We start from the raw sequence: 15210 nt of genomic DNA, 5'->3' as shown, positions 1-15210 counted from the left end.
TTTAATTTTTTAATTGAAATATATAGTTTTACGTACTAATTATATTCATCTTTTTTCAATTTTAAAATGTATCAATTATTATTTGATTACAAATGTATTTTGTAATTAAACCCTGTGAAAGGTTATAATGAAACTCATGAATGATAATTATAATAACAAACATGTTTTTATAAGTGAGAATATTAAACATGTTTTAATCTTCTGTGTATTTTTTTCACTCTCTCTCAGTAAAGTTGGTCTTTGTAGTTTTTTGTAGTTTTTTTGTCTGGTTTGTCCAGCAGGGGGCAGCAGAGTGATGACATCACAGACAGGAAGTCACAGCTGAAACAATAAACAGATGGTATCACTCTCTCTCTTCTCTCTGTTGGATTATTGTAGCTGGAAATGAAGAAATGAGAGATTTTAGTGAGAAGATGAAAGCTGAAACTATAAAAAGTGACCGTTGCCATGACAACTGCATCCACTGAGAAGACCATGAGATGTGGCTGAAAGCTTCAAAAACAGGAAAACCAAAGTCTGTTTTTCAGGAAACTGTTTCATGTTGTTTGTATTTACATAAACAAATAAATAAATACATAAACAGAATAAAATAAATAAAATATTAAATATTTTTGCTTGAAATAAAAACTTAAATGATAAATCAATTATCAAAATAGTTGCTGATTGTTTTTTTTTTGTTAATCAATTAATCGTTAAAGTTCTTTAATATTTAATAAACAACCAAAATCTGCTTCTGTTTTTCAGTAAACTGTTGAAATAATTTCATTTTTATGCTGAGTTGTTCTTTGATTTTATGGTTTTCATGTTGTTTGTTTTGTTACATTAATCAGTTTTTTCAGGATTATAAATATTCACGACAGAATAAAACTAAACGTTTACAAAACTGTAAATATAAAATATTGTGTTTTTTGTTCAGAATATTACAGACTGCAGTAAAAATCAAACACAAATATTTATATATAAATAATCATTTATTGCAAAAAATACAAAAACATTTCATCATTTTTTATATTATTGATGTTTCAGACGTTTTGATTCTTTTTACTGAAACGTTTGTTATTTTGTTTCTTCTGATCAAAGATTCTGAAGTTTGAATTCTGCTGCTGGTGGCGCCGCAGACGCCGAACGTCCTCACAGCAACAGGAAGTTCACTACAGTTTAAACGTCACACAAACACCAAACTGAAGGATTTCCTCTTCGTTCGTCAGTTTATATAAAGTCATTTTACCACCAATCACAGTCTGAGGTTGTACGAAGGTTCCTGATTGGTCGAAGGAGAATCTGATGAGTTTGTCTCTGGAGCTCGTCTGTTTTTACGAATATTTTCTTTATTTACAGGTGTGACTCGTGTTTATCTGCAGGTGTGACTCGTGTTTATCTGCAGGTGTGATTCGTGTTTAGTTGCAGGTGTGACTCGTGTTTATCTGCAGGTGTGACTCGTGTTTAGTTGCAGGTGTGACTCGTGTTTATCTGCAGGTGTGACTCGTGTTTAGTTGCAGGTGTGACTCGTGTTTAGTTGCAGGTGTGACTCGTGTTTATCTGCAGGTGTGACTCGTGTTTATCTGCAGGTGTGACTCGTGTTTAGTTGCAGGTGTGACTCGTGTTTAGTTGCAGGTGTGACTCGTGTTTATCTGCAGGTGTGACTCGTGTTTAGTTGCAGGTGTGACTCGTGTTTATCTGCAGGTGTGACTCGTGTTTAGTTGCAGGTGTGACTCGTGTTTATCTGCAGGTGTGACTCGTGTTTCTCTGCAGGTGTGACTCGTGTTTATCTGCAGGTGTGACTCGTGTTTAGTTGCAGGTGTGACTCGTGTTTAGTTGCAGGTGTGACTCGTGTTTATCTGCAGGTGTGACTCGTGTTTATCTGCAGGTGTGACTCGTGTTTATCTGCAGGTGTGACTCGTGTTTAGTTGCAGGTGTGACTCGTGTTTATCTGCAGGTGTGACTCGTGTTTATCTGCAGGTGTGACTCGTGTTTATCTGCAGGTGTGACTCGTGTTTATCTGCAGGTGTGACTCGTGTTTAGTTGCAGGTGTGACTCGTGTTTAGTTGCAGGTGTGACTCGTGTTTATCTGCAGGTGTGACTCGTGTTTATCTGCAGGTGTGACTCGTGTTTAGTTGCAGGTGTGACTCGTGTTTAGTTGCAGGTGTGACTCGTGTTTAGTTGCAGGTGTGACTCGTGTTTATCTGCAGGTGTGACTCGTGTTTAGTTGCAGGTGTGACTCGTGTTTAGTTGCAGGTGTGACTCGTGTTTATCTGCAGGTGTGACTCGTGTTTATCTGCAGGTGTGACTCGTGTTTATCTGCAGGTGTGACTCGTGTTTAGTTGCAGGTGTGACTCGTGTTTAGTTGCAGGTGTGACTCGTGTTTAGTTGCAGGTGTGACTCGTGTTTATCTGCAGGTGTGACTCGTGTTTAGTTGCAGGTGTGACTCGTGTTTAGTTGCAGGTGTGACTCGTGTTTATCTGCAGGTGTGACTCGTGTTTAGTTGCAGGTGTGACTCGTGTTTATCTGCAGGTGTGACTCGTGTTTAGTTGCAGGTGTGACTCGTGTTTAGTTGCAGGTATGACTCGTGTTTATCTGCAGGTGTGACTCGTGTTTATCTGCAGGTGTGACTCGTGTTTATCTGCAGGTGTGACTCGTGTTTATCTGCAGGTGTGACTCGTGTTTATCTGCAGGTGTGACTCGTGTTTATCTGCAGGTGTGACTCGTGTTTATCTGCAGGTGTGACTCGTGTTTAGTTGCAGGTGTGACTCGTGTTTAGTTGCAGGTGTGACTCGTGTTTATCTGCAGGTGTGACTCGTGTTTAGTTGCAGGTGTGACTTGTGTTTATCTGCAGGTGTGACTCGTGTTTATCTGCAGGTGTGACTCGTGTTTAGTTGCAGGTGTGACTCGTGTTTATCTGCAGGTGTGACTCGTGTTTAGTTGCAGGTGTGACTCGTGTTTATCTGCAGGTGTGACTCGTGTTTAGTTGCAGGTGTGACTCGTGTTTAGTTGCAGGTGTGACTCGTGTTTATCTGCAGGTGTGACTCGTGTTTATCTGCAGGTGTGACTCGTGTTTATCTGCAGGTGTGACTCGTGTTTAGTTGCAGGTGTGACTCGTGTTTATCTGCAGGTGTGACTCGTGTTTATCTGCAGGTGTGACTCGTGTTTAGTTGCAGGTGTGACTCGTGTTTAGTTGCAGGTGTGACTCGTGTTTATCTGCAGGTGTGACTCGTGTTTATCTGCAGGTGTGACTCGTGTTTATCTGCAGGTGTGACTCGTGTTTAGTTGCAGGTGTGACTCGTGTTTATCTGCAGGTGTGACTCGTGTTTATCTGCAGGTGTGACTCGTGTTTAGTTGCAGGTGTGACTCGTGTTTATCTGCAGGTGTGACTCGTGTTTATCTGCAGGTGTGACTCGTGTTTATCTGCAGGTGTGACTCGTGTTTATCTGCAGGTGTGACTCGTGTTTAGTTGCAGGTGTGACTCGTGTTTAGTTGCAGGTGTGACTCGTGTTTATCTGCAGGTGTGACTCGTGTTTAGTTGCAGGTGTGACTCGTGTTTAGTTGCAGGTGTGACTCGTGTTTATCTGCAGGTGTGACTCGTGTTTATCTGCAGGTGTGACTCGTGTTTAGTTGCAGGTGTGACTCGTGTTTATCTGCAGGTGTGACTCGTGTTTATCTGCAGGTGTGACTCGTGTTTAGTTGCAGGTGTGACTCGTGTTTATCTGCAGGTGTGACTCGTGTTTATCTGCAGGTGTGACTCGTGTTTATCTGCGGGTGTGACTCGTGTTTATCTGCAGGTGTGACTCGTGTTTAGTTGCAGGTGTGACTCGTGTTTAGTTGCAGGTGTGACTCGTGCTTATCTGCAGGTGTGACTCGTGTTTAGTTGCAGGTGTGACTCGTGTTTATCTGCAGGTGTGACTCGTGTTAAGTTGCAGGTGTGACTCGTGTTTATCTGCAGGTGTGACTCGTGTTTATCTGCAGGTGTGACTCGTGTTTAGTTGCAGGTGTGACTCGTGTTTATCTGCAGGTGTGACTCGTGTTTATCTGCAGGTGTGACTCGTGTTTATCTGCAGGTGTGACTCGTGTTTAGTTGCAGGTGTGACTCGTGTTTAGTTGCAGGTGTGACTCGTGTTTAGTTGCAGGTGTGACTCGAGTTTATCTGCAGGTGTGACTCGTGTTTAGTTGCAGGTGTGACTCGTGTTTATCTACAGGTGTGACTCGTGTTTATCTGCAGGTGTGACTCGTGTTTAGTTGCAGGTATGACTCGTGTTTAGTTGCAGGTGTGACTCGTGTTTATCTGCAGGTGTGACTCGTGTTTATCTGCAGGTGTGACTCGTGTTTATCTGCAGGTGTGACTCGTGTTTATCTGCAGGTGTGACTCGTGTTTAGTTGCAGGTGTGACTCGTGTTTAGTTGCAGGTGTGACTCGTGTTTAGTTGCAGGTGTGACTCGTGTTTATCTGCAGGTGTGACTCGTGTTTAGTTGCAGGTGTGACTCGTGTTTAGTTGCAGGTGTGACTCGTGTTTATCTGCAGGTGTGACTCGTGTTTAGTTGCAGGTGTGACTCGTGTTTATCTGCAGGTGTGACTCGTGTTTAGTTGCAGGTGTGACTCGTGTTTAGTTGCAGGTGTGACTCGTGTTTAGTTGCAGGTGTGACTCGTGTTTATCTGCAGGTGTGACTCGTGTCTAGTTGCAGGTGTGACTCGTGTTTATCTGCAGGTGTGACTCGTGTTTATCTGCAGGTGTGACTCGTGTCTAGTTGCAGGTGTGACTCGTGTTTATCTGCAGGTGTGACTCGTGTTTATCTGCAGGTGTGACTCGTGTTTAGTTGCAGGTGTGACTCGTGTTTAGTTGCAGGTGTGACTCGTGTATAGTTGCAGGTGTGACTCGTGTTTATCTGCAGGTGTGACTCGTGTCTAGTTGCAGGTGTGACTCGTGTTTATCTGCAGGTGTGACTCGTGTTTATCTGCAGGTGTGACTCGTGTTTATCTGCAGGTGTGACTCGTGTTTATCTGCAGGTGTGACTCGTGTTTATCTGCAGGTGTGACTCGTGTTTAGTTGCAGGTGTGACTCGTGTTTAGTTGCAGGTGTGACTCGTGTTTAGTTGCAGGTGTGACTCGTGTTTATCTGCAGGTGTGACTCGTGTTTATCTGCAGGTGTGACTCGTGTTTAGTTGCAGGTGTGACTCGTGTTTATCTGCAGGTGTGACTCGTGTTTAGTTGCAGGTGTGACTCGTGTTTATCTGCAGGTGTGACTCGTGTTTAGTTGCAGGTGTGACTCGTGTTTAGTTGCAGGTGTGACTCGTGTTTATCTGCAGGTGTGACTCGTGTTTAGTTGCAGGTGTGACTCGTGTTTATCTGCAGGTGTGACTCGTGTTTAGTTGCAGGTGTGACTCGTGTTTATCTGCAGGTGTGACTCGTGTTTATCTGCAGGTGTGACTCGTGTTTAGTTGCAGGTGTGACTCGTGTTTATCTGCAGGTGTGACTCGTGTTTAGTTGCAGGTGTGACTCGTGTTTATCTGCAGGTGTGACTCGTGTTTAGTTGCAGGTGTGACTCGTGTTTAGTTGCAGGTGTGACTCGTGTTTATCTGCAGGTGTGACTCGTGTTTAGTTGCAGGTGTGACTCGTGTTTAGTTGCAGGTGTGACTCGTGTTTATCTGCAGGTGTGACTCGTGTTTAGTTGCAGGTGTGACTCGTGTTTAGTTGCAGGTGTGACTCGTGTTTAGTTGCAGGTGTGACTCGTGTTTATCTGCAGGTGTGACTCGTGTTTAGTTGCAGGTGTGACTCGTGTTTAGTTGCAGGTGTGACTCGTGTTTAGTTGCAGGTGTGACTCGTGTTTAGTTGCAGGTGTGACTCGTGTTTAGTTGCAGGTGTGACTCGTGTTTAGTTGCAGGTGTGACTCGTGTTTAGTTGCAGGTGTGACTCGTGTTTATCTGCAGGTGTGACTCGTGTTTATCTGCAGGTGTGACTCGTGTTTAGTTGCAGGTGTGACTCGTGTTTATCTGCAGGTGTGACTCGTGTTTATCTACAGGTGTGACTCGTGTTTAGTTGCAGGTGTGACTCGTGTTTATCTGCAGGTGTGACTCGTGTTTATCTGCAGGTGTGACTCGTGTTTATCTGCAGGTGTGACTCGTGTTTAGTTGCAGGTGTGACTCGTGTTTATCTGCAGGTGTGACTCGTGTTTATCTGCAGGTGTGACTCGTGTTTATCTACAGGTGTGACTCGTGTTTAGTTGCAGGTGTGACTCGTGTTTATCTGCAGGTGTGACTCGTGTTTATCTGCAGGTGTGACTCGTGTTTATCTGCAGGTGTGACTCGTGTTTAGTTGCAGGTGTGACTCGTGTTTATCTGCAGGTGTGACTCGTGTTTATCTGCAGGTGTGACTCGTGTTTAGTTGCAGGTGTGACTCGTGTTTAGTTGCAGGTGTGACTCGTGTTTAGTTGCAGGTGTGACTCGTGTTTATCTGCAGGTGTGACTCGTGTTTAGTTGCAGGTGTGACTCGTGTTTAGTTGCAGGTGTGACTCGTGTTTATCTGCAGGTGTGACTCGTGTTTAGTTGCAGGTGTGACTCGTGTTTAGTTGCAGGTGTGACTCGTGTTTATCTGCAGGTGTGACTCGTGTTTATTTGCAGGTGTGCATGTCGTTCATGCTCTCGCAGCGCCTGCAGTGGACGTAGCAGCACCAGACGAACTTGCACTCGCAGCGCTGGACGTGTCTGACCAGGTGCGTGTTGTATCCGCGGCCGCAGCAGAGCAGGTTGCAGCCATCGGAGCCGCTGGATGTCCGGTTGCAGCGGCGCCCTCTGGTGCCGAACACGCCGACGCGCCGGTCCTCCAGGCAGTAGTTTGGAGACTTGTTGATGAAGATGAGCTGGTGTTTGTCAACGGGGAGGCGGCGCTGCTCCTTCCTCCTCGTCTTCCTCCTCGATCTGTCAGACACCTGGACACTGTGCTCATACCGCTCCTTCAGATACACGCCGACACGCTCAAACGCCGCCATCGTCCTCCAACACGTCTTCACCGCACAGGAGCCGGAGACGCCGTGACAGCGACAGTCAGTGGACATCGTCCGGTCGATGGCCTGAGACACAGAGGAGAAGAAGAAGAAGAAGAAGAAGAAGAAGAAGAAGAAGAAGAAGGAGAAGGAGAAGATGATGTCAGCAGATGTTCTGACTGCGTTCTCTCTGCTGGTTGGAAAGATTTCAGAATAAAACACAGCTGATGGTAGATTTTAAAAACAGAGAGATGAAGAGATGCTTTTATTTTGAAGTATTAAGGAAGTACTCAGTGATGATGATGATGATGATGATGATGTATTGCTACAGACGTCAATTTATCATCTGCAGCGTTCGGTGGTAAAATGTGAGTTTAAATAATGCTGTCAGATTTAGGAAGGCTTTTAATGTGAAACTCCTGCAGGAAGCGTGTGTAACCTGACCTGTCGTCCGGCCTCGCTGTTGTGCTGGTTCATGGTCAGCAGCGTGTATCCTCCTCGAGCTGTCGACGTGTTTTTGGGGGCGCCGTCGATGAACTTCCTGCTGAACCAGGTTCCGTACTGGATGTGGTCGGAGCAGCCGCCCCAGTGCCAGCCCTCGGCCGGCGAGCCGCCGCCCTGCCGCCGGGCGTCGCAGCCGCACTCCGTCAGGTTGCCCTGACTGCAGGAGCGCGTGACGGCGTGGACCAGCCCTGCCGCCATCACCGCGTACAAGAACGCCGTCTCTTTAGTTCCTGCACGACCAGAAACAACAAAGCAAGCGTTAACATCAGATTTTACACGTCAGCTTCTTCAAACGTTTTGACTCAAACTTTTAGCAGATCCAAAGCTGAATCCAGTATTTCTACAGGCAGTCCTGCCTGGGGTCATGTGTGAACGGGAGCAGGGATCCATGTTCAGGAAAATCTGTAGCGCCAGTTTCCCACTTCAAGACCTTGTATCATTTCAGGGAAAATGGCGTCTGGTTGGATGGCGTGCTGAGCAGTCACATCCCTCCGTGCTCTGCAAAGAGTCCCGACATAATACTTATCGACAACACAACTCTGCCCAAAGTATGATAAAAATACGAAGCCTTCAGTCTCTTAAACCCTCCCGTTCAAAGACGGTTCAGGGCAGAGTTATGACGAGACGCCGACAGATACCACAAGGAGAAGAAAGCAAAAGGTTTGTTTCAGAGGAGGCTACAAACACATCAGTGGAAACGATATTGAAAGTTATCGACTCATTTGGAAAACGTGTGGACGACCACACGGAGGAAGTTAGTGGTCAGATGCAGCAGCAAAGCAACATGCTAGCAGCAGCACAGCAACATGCTAGCAGCAGCACAGCAACATGCTAGCAGCAGCATAGCAACATGCTAGCAGCAGCACAGCAACATGCTAGCAGCAGCATAGCAACATGCTAGCAGCAGCATAGCAACATGCTAGCAGCAGCACAGCAACATGCTGGCAGCAGCATAGCAACATGCTAGCAGCAGCACAGCAACATGCTAGCAGCAGCACAGCAACATGCTAGCAGCAGCATAGCAACATGCTAGCAGCAGCACAGCAACATGCTGGCAGCAGCATAGCAACATGCTAGCTGCGACAGCTAAAACAGTGCAGTTAAGAGTGCAGAAAGGAAAACGATGACATGAAGGGACACATACTGAGCCAAGAAACATACAAGAGAAGATGGTGTCTTCATCTAAAAGTTTGAAAAAGAAAGAGTCAGAGAGGTTGTGGAGCTCCTGTGCAGAATCACACCCGACCTGACAGCGAAGATGATGATGCACAGAGTCGACGGGTGACAGAAAACATCATCATAATCCTCTTCACTAAACTAGTAGTACGGGATGTGCAGAGACCACTATTTGTGTTTGTATCTGTTGAGACAGCATTTTATTTATATTTTTATTGGAATAAAAGTGGAAATAGGCGTTTACGCAAATTACGCTTTAAGTTTAGGATATTAAATAAGTTAAATAAGTGTTCATGAATAAACTACCTTATGAAGGACGACGTCCCCACACCGGGTCTCTAACTGGAGTCTCCCAGATCAGAGACGACTGCGCTGACTACTGAGCTAAAACTTTACTCATCGCCTCCCTGCAGACAGACCTCTACCTGTTTATACACCCATAACACACAGACAGCACAGCCTGGAACATGTAGAAGAACTTCAAAGGTGATTCTTGTTTGCACTTTTCATTTATTGCCTGTTTTTTTACAACCTAACTTTGTGGAAAGGAGAAGAGGAACAACAGGTTATGGAGAGTCTCTTGGGGAACACCCCCAACTCCAGGACTGATGTCATAATAAGGAAATGTGCGTCATGCAGCAGGTGGATGTGACTCCCCTCACTGAGACCTGCTGATAGACGTCACAGCGGAGCAGAGGAGAGACACTGAAATAGTGATGTAACTGACCTGCGAGCTAGTATATGTATCAAACAAATATTCATATTAAATTCACTATTTGTGCTTTGCTGAATAACGTATTTGTATTCGGGCGCACCGCCGGTGAGGGAAGACATCTGAAGTGCTAATCTGCAAAGAAGAGCAGGCGAGGAAAGAAGGCGAAGCAGCACTTCACAGCTTCATCTGCAGGTTGAACATTCAACACAAACAGTGGAAAAGTTCTGATGATGGTCGTACCTCGAGGTTTTCACTCCGCCTCCTTAAACCTTTATTAAGATCAGCTTCAGCTGCAGGTTCTGTGATATTTGCTGCTCGTCTTTTAATTGAAAGGGACTTAAAGACTATTAGACGTAAAGAGCTTAAAGACTAACGGATACGTCAGATGTTCAGCTACGAGTCGCCGTCTGTTCCAGCAGGTGTTTGATCATCACTGGACGTCTTCTCCAGATTTATTGTCTTATTATTGATTTGGTTCATGTTTATGGATAAAACAATGATCATAAAATAGAAATGTGTTGCATCAACACTAAACTAAACTCAGTCTTCCTACTGGTTACATACTGGTTACATACTGGTTACATACTGGTTACATACTGGTTGGAGGTGATGTCAGTCTGACTCCTGATGCTCATCTAGACTGATAGATATATATCAGAGATCGATATTTAATATTCAATATTTCAAATAGCCCTTTAATGATCACTGTATAATCAATTTGAAACTAACAAAACTAATAGAACTTATAAATCCAAAGGTTATTAAAGGTTATTAAAGGTTATTAAAGGTTATATAAATGAAATGTTTTTGAATAATGTTCAGACTGTAGAATCAATAACAGTTACAGCAGATTAATATAAACAATGTGGATGTTATATATATATATATATATATATATACATTATATTTACAATACTTGGTAAATATAATGAACTCTGGATTAACAGCCGCTTCCTCCTAAACACAAAGAAATACATTTTAAAACCTGTTAATTTATCCTTCAGATGAATTTATTGATTAAAGATTTAAACTGGATGAAGATAAATATCAACACAGCAGCTGTATAATAAAATACAATAAAAACAGATTTCTTCTCTTTCAGAACTATCCAGCGAGAAGTTTTATTATTATATTATATTATTAAAGAACAACTGAATTTCTAGTTAATAATGTCATCATCATAACAACATATTATATTCACTAATGTTGCTTCGCTGAGTACAGAATGAATTTTATCTCTTATACAAATGTGTGAAAAATTGTCATAGTTTAGTTTATTTGAATGCTGCGACACTGAGTCACTACTCTTCTCTCCTATATGACCCTGAAGCTGCTGATGTATTTACATCTGTGACTTGTTTACGTTGCGTATTAACACTGACGGGACACGAGCAGCTCCTCGCCGCCCGCCGTACATCCTCATACATCTTCATACATCCTCATACATCTTCATACATCCTCATACATCTTCATACATCCTCGTACATCCTCGTACATCCTCATACATCTTCATACATCCTCATACATCTTCATACATCCTCATACATCTTCATACATCCTCGTACATCCTCATACATCCTCATACATCTTCATACATCCTCATACATCTTCATACATCCTCATACATCCTCATACATCTTCATACATCCTCATACATCCTCATACATCTTCATACATCCTCATACATCTTCATACATCTTCGTACATCCTCGTACATCCTCATACATCCTCATACATCTTCATACATCCTCATACATCTTCATACATCCTCATACATCTTCATACATCCTCATACATCTTCATACATCCTCATACATCCTCATACATCCTCATACATCCTCATACATCTTCATACATCCTCATACATCTTCATACATCCTCATACATCTTCATACATCCTCATACATCTTCATAAATCCTCATACATCCTCATACATCTTCGTACATCCTCGTACATCCTCGTACATCCTCATACATCTTCATATATCCTCATACATCCTCGTACATCTTCGTACATCCTCGTACATCCTCGTACATCCTCATACATCTTCATATATCCTCATACATCTTCATACATCCTCGTACATCCTCGTACATCCTCGTACATCCTCGTACATCTTCGTACATCTTCATACATCCTCGTACATCCTCATACATCCTCATACATCCTCATACATCTTCATACATCCTCATACATCCTCATACATCCTCATACATCTTCATACATCCTCATACATCCTCATACATCCTCATACATCTTCATACATCCTCATACATCCTCATACATCTTCATACATCTTCATACATCCTCATACATCCTCATACATCTTCATACATCCTCATACATCCGGCCTCGCCACATCTTCTTCTTCTTCTCCTTCGTCTCACCTGCTCCTGCGTCTCCTCGTCACGTGTGAAAAAAGGTTCAAGCTGGAAATGTTCCTGAACGCAGCTGCAGGTGTGAACAGTGAAAGCTGCCTGACAGGTTTTCCCAGTAATTTACCAGGATGTGTGTGTGTGAAAGAGTGAAACACATCCTGAAGATAAACATTCATTCACCTTTTTTATTATTTGGATTTTGGCCGTTTTAAAGCCTCGATCTGCGAACAGCGACTTCTCTGTCAGCATGAAGACGCTGAACTCATTACAGCCAGTTACAGACGCCTCACATGCTTTTAATGTCCTGACAGGAAACATGTGACCCACACAGAAACATTTGTTATCTAACATGACTCTCAGATATAATCTGCAGCGTCTGAACGTCCATTAAAATCACCTTTCTGAGTCAAGCTCTGAACGTATATATATATATATATATATATAATAAACCCTCCTATAAAACGCTGCTGATTGGATTAAAGTTCAGCTTTAAGAACTAAAGAGACGTCACGAGACAAACGCTGCAACTCTGGTTCACAACTACAATGATTCACAACTACAACGATTCACAACTTCAGAGGCTCGGAGACGTTAAACTGCAGCTGAATCAGCTTCATGATGATTGTGGAGGAAAGAAAATATCCTTAAACTAAATCTTAAATGATCCCTGAAGACACAAGCAGAGATTCTTTCATCTGAACAAATAAACTCCTTAAAGACTCTTTCTGGTCCTTGTTTAATGGGTTTAATGGGTTTAATGGGATTAAATCCTGTAAAATATCATATAAACTAATCTCTTATTTCTTTTAATCAAGGAAAACATTTGAGGAAGATTTTTATGCTGTTTAAAGGTTTTTAACTTCTTCATTTATCTGTTAATTAACCACAAAGTCTTTGCCTCTATTATTATTATTATTGTTTATATGTTAAAACCACATTAATTAATCCACTCAGTAAAACCCTTCACATGTTTCATCATGTGTCCATAAATATGTTTCATATCTGATTAAACTGTTCAAATCATTTAAAACATCATCAACTGGCAGCTGAACATGTTTCAGATTTAATGTAAACCGATGAGAATTAATGTGTGAATTAAGATGCAAAGTTATTTATTTAAAATCTGCTTCATTAGTTAATTAAGAGCTTCTGAAGCTAAATTGATATGAGACTTCCGGTTCTTGTTTTTAACCCTTAAAACACGAGAAATGAGATGAAATGAGATGAAATGAGATTTCAGTTTTCAGACTAATGAGCAGTTGAAGGGATTAGTGAATTAGTGAACTGTAATTAAAGGTTCATTAAGGTTCATGAATGAACTGATCAGTGCTCACCGCTCGTGAGCTCGTGGCCGAACACGGACTGCCGGTCTCCGGTGGAGCAGTTCCACCTCTCGTGTCTGAACTGGCTCTGACACTCGGTGACGGCCAGCCGGGCTCCGTCCTGGATGCTGGGCAGCAGGAACGGCTTCTTCCGGCACAGCTCGCGCTGTTTGGGGCTGAGCGGGGGCGAGCTGCAGCCCAGCTTCTCCGGGACTCCCGCCGGGGTCAGACCCAACCGCCTGCAGGCGACACCGGCACCAACATCATCATCACCATCATCACCATCAACACCATCATCATCATCACCATCATCATCACCATCATCATCATCATCATCATCACACTGAGCAAATGTTCCGTTTTTTTACAACCTTTGAACTGCGTTTATACACTGAAATAAATAACAAATCTGCACACGTGAAGGTCAAAGGTCAAACGGTGTATAAACTGCTGATTGACATTTATCTTAATAAAATGTCAAATTTAAAAATGATCCACTTGTGAAGCTCTGACTGCTGAAACTGATACTGTCATAATTACTGGAGCGGTGCGCATGCGCGTTAACAGCGCACAGAGTCCCTCAGGTGATTTATTCTGCTTTTATTAAACAGTGAATGAATAAACAGAACAGATGTGTCGCTTATTTATTTTTTTTTACAGAATTATTCCCACAGCTGACTGATTTAAATTTCAGATAAGTGTCTCGCGCATTCACCTGTTTCCGTTAAATCACAGCTGTTAGAAGTAAAACACTGAATAGTGAATGAAAACCAGGTGAACACGTCTGCTGGGTCACTGAGGATCAAACTGCGCGCTCAGCCGTGAAATCACCGCTTTTCTTCACTGGAATTTCACTTTATTGGACGCACAAAGTTTCTGCGTCAAACCCGCGCGCGCACAATTAATCCCAAAAATGTTGATGTTTTATTTACAAAACTGATATTTTATGGACTTTTTTTTTTTTTTTGTTTTTACCGCCGGCGTTTCAGACACTTTACTGGATAATATCTGAAATGATGTTTGCTCGTAGAAACAGACAGAAGAGCCTTCAATTCACTGCTCTGTTAATGAAATTAGGCGGATTCCAAACAGACACAGAGGCCTGAACGCAGCTGGACAAACTCTGCTTTCATGTCCAGAAAATTCTACATTTTAGAGTTAATTTAGCTTCATCCTTCAGCTGAGTTTAATATGTTGTGTTTAATATGTTGTGTTTAAGTGATATTTTGCCCCAGAAGCTGCAGCTCCTGAATAAAAATCTATAAATCAGATGTTTTAAATGGAATTTGGTTTTATTGGATCTCCAGACTGAATTGCGTAATAAAAGCGTCAAAACAGTTTAAATACAAACATCCAAGTCTGGAAAAAAAATCTGCTTTTGTTTCCATGAAATATAATTCTGAAGACGCGACGCTCGACGTGTTTTAACAGAATAAATAACTTTATATTTATAGCATCTAACATTTTATTATGTGGATTATAGACTCATGTGAGGCGGTGCGTCCCGCAGCCCGGAACCCGGGAGCTCGGAGCCCGGGAGCTCGGAGCCCGGGAGCCCGGAACCCGGAGCCCGGGAGCTCGGAGCCCGGGAGCTCGGAGCCCGGGAGCCCGGAGCAGGTGAGCCTCAGATTCACGGTTCTGTTAACGGAGTCTGGTCTCATACTCACACCCAGCTGGCTCTGCAGCACAGCGGACACACGGAGGCCAGCAGCAGGGTCAGGGTGCACATGTGTCGGACTCCGCAGCTCCGTGTCTCCATGACCTCCTCATCAGTCTGTCCACCAGTCTCATACTAAAACCCGGGTCGGGAGCAGGTGGGTAAATCCTGGTCTCAGTCCGCGCGGAGGATCCCGCTCTGACTGCCGGGAGGATGAGTGATGTGAGTCCCTGCTGGAGGATCCCGTTCAGCCCGCAGACCGCTTCTTATTCTGCAGCAGAGGAAGCGGGACCGACCGGACCAGTCTGGGTCCTGCAGGATCCTGATTGGAGCAGCAGAGGCTTCATAGTCACAGCTGACGTCAGAGCTGGACGCTGATTGGACGGAGCAGAGAGACTGACAGCTGGCTTATTTATGCACCGAGGTGATATCTGATCCTGCAGTGAACTTCTGCAAAGAACCTGATGATTGATCACAGACCGAACTCCAT

The 15210-nt window shown here is 43.6% G+C and overlaps 1 protein-coding gene across 1 annotated transcript; it reads right to left on the bottom strand.

Moving 5' to 3' along the window:
• Positions 1-6475: 6475 nt before the first annotated feature.
• wnt16 (wingless-type MMTV integration site family, member 16) lies at positions 6476-15086 on the bottom strand. The gene is made up of 4 exons (XM_067582017.1): positions 14731-15086; positions 13076-13302; positions 7412-7701; positions 6476-7054 (listed from the first exon to the last, which is right to left on the bottom strand). The coding sequence occupies exons 1-4, from the start codon at positions 14820-14822 to the stop codon at positions 6596-6598; spliced, it is 1068 nt and encodes a 355-aa protein (XP_067438118.1). The 5' UTR covers positions 14823-15086; the 3' UTR covers positions 6476-6595.
• Positions 15087-15210: the final 124 nt, after the last annotated feature.

Source organism: Thunnus thynnus, chromosome 23 (assembly GCF_963924715.1).
Source record: "Thunnus thynnus chromosome 23, fThuThy2.1, whole genome shotgun sequence".
Lineage (NCBI taxonomy): Eukaryota > Metazoa > Chordata > Actinopteri > Scombriformes > Scombridae > Thunnus > Thunnus thynnus.
This window is presented reverse-complemented; position numbering and strand designations above follow the sequence as displayed.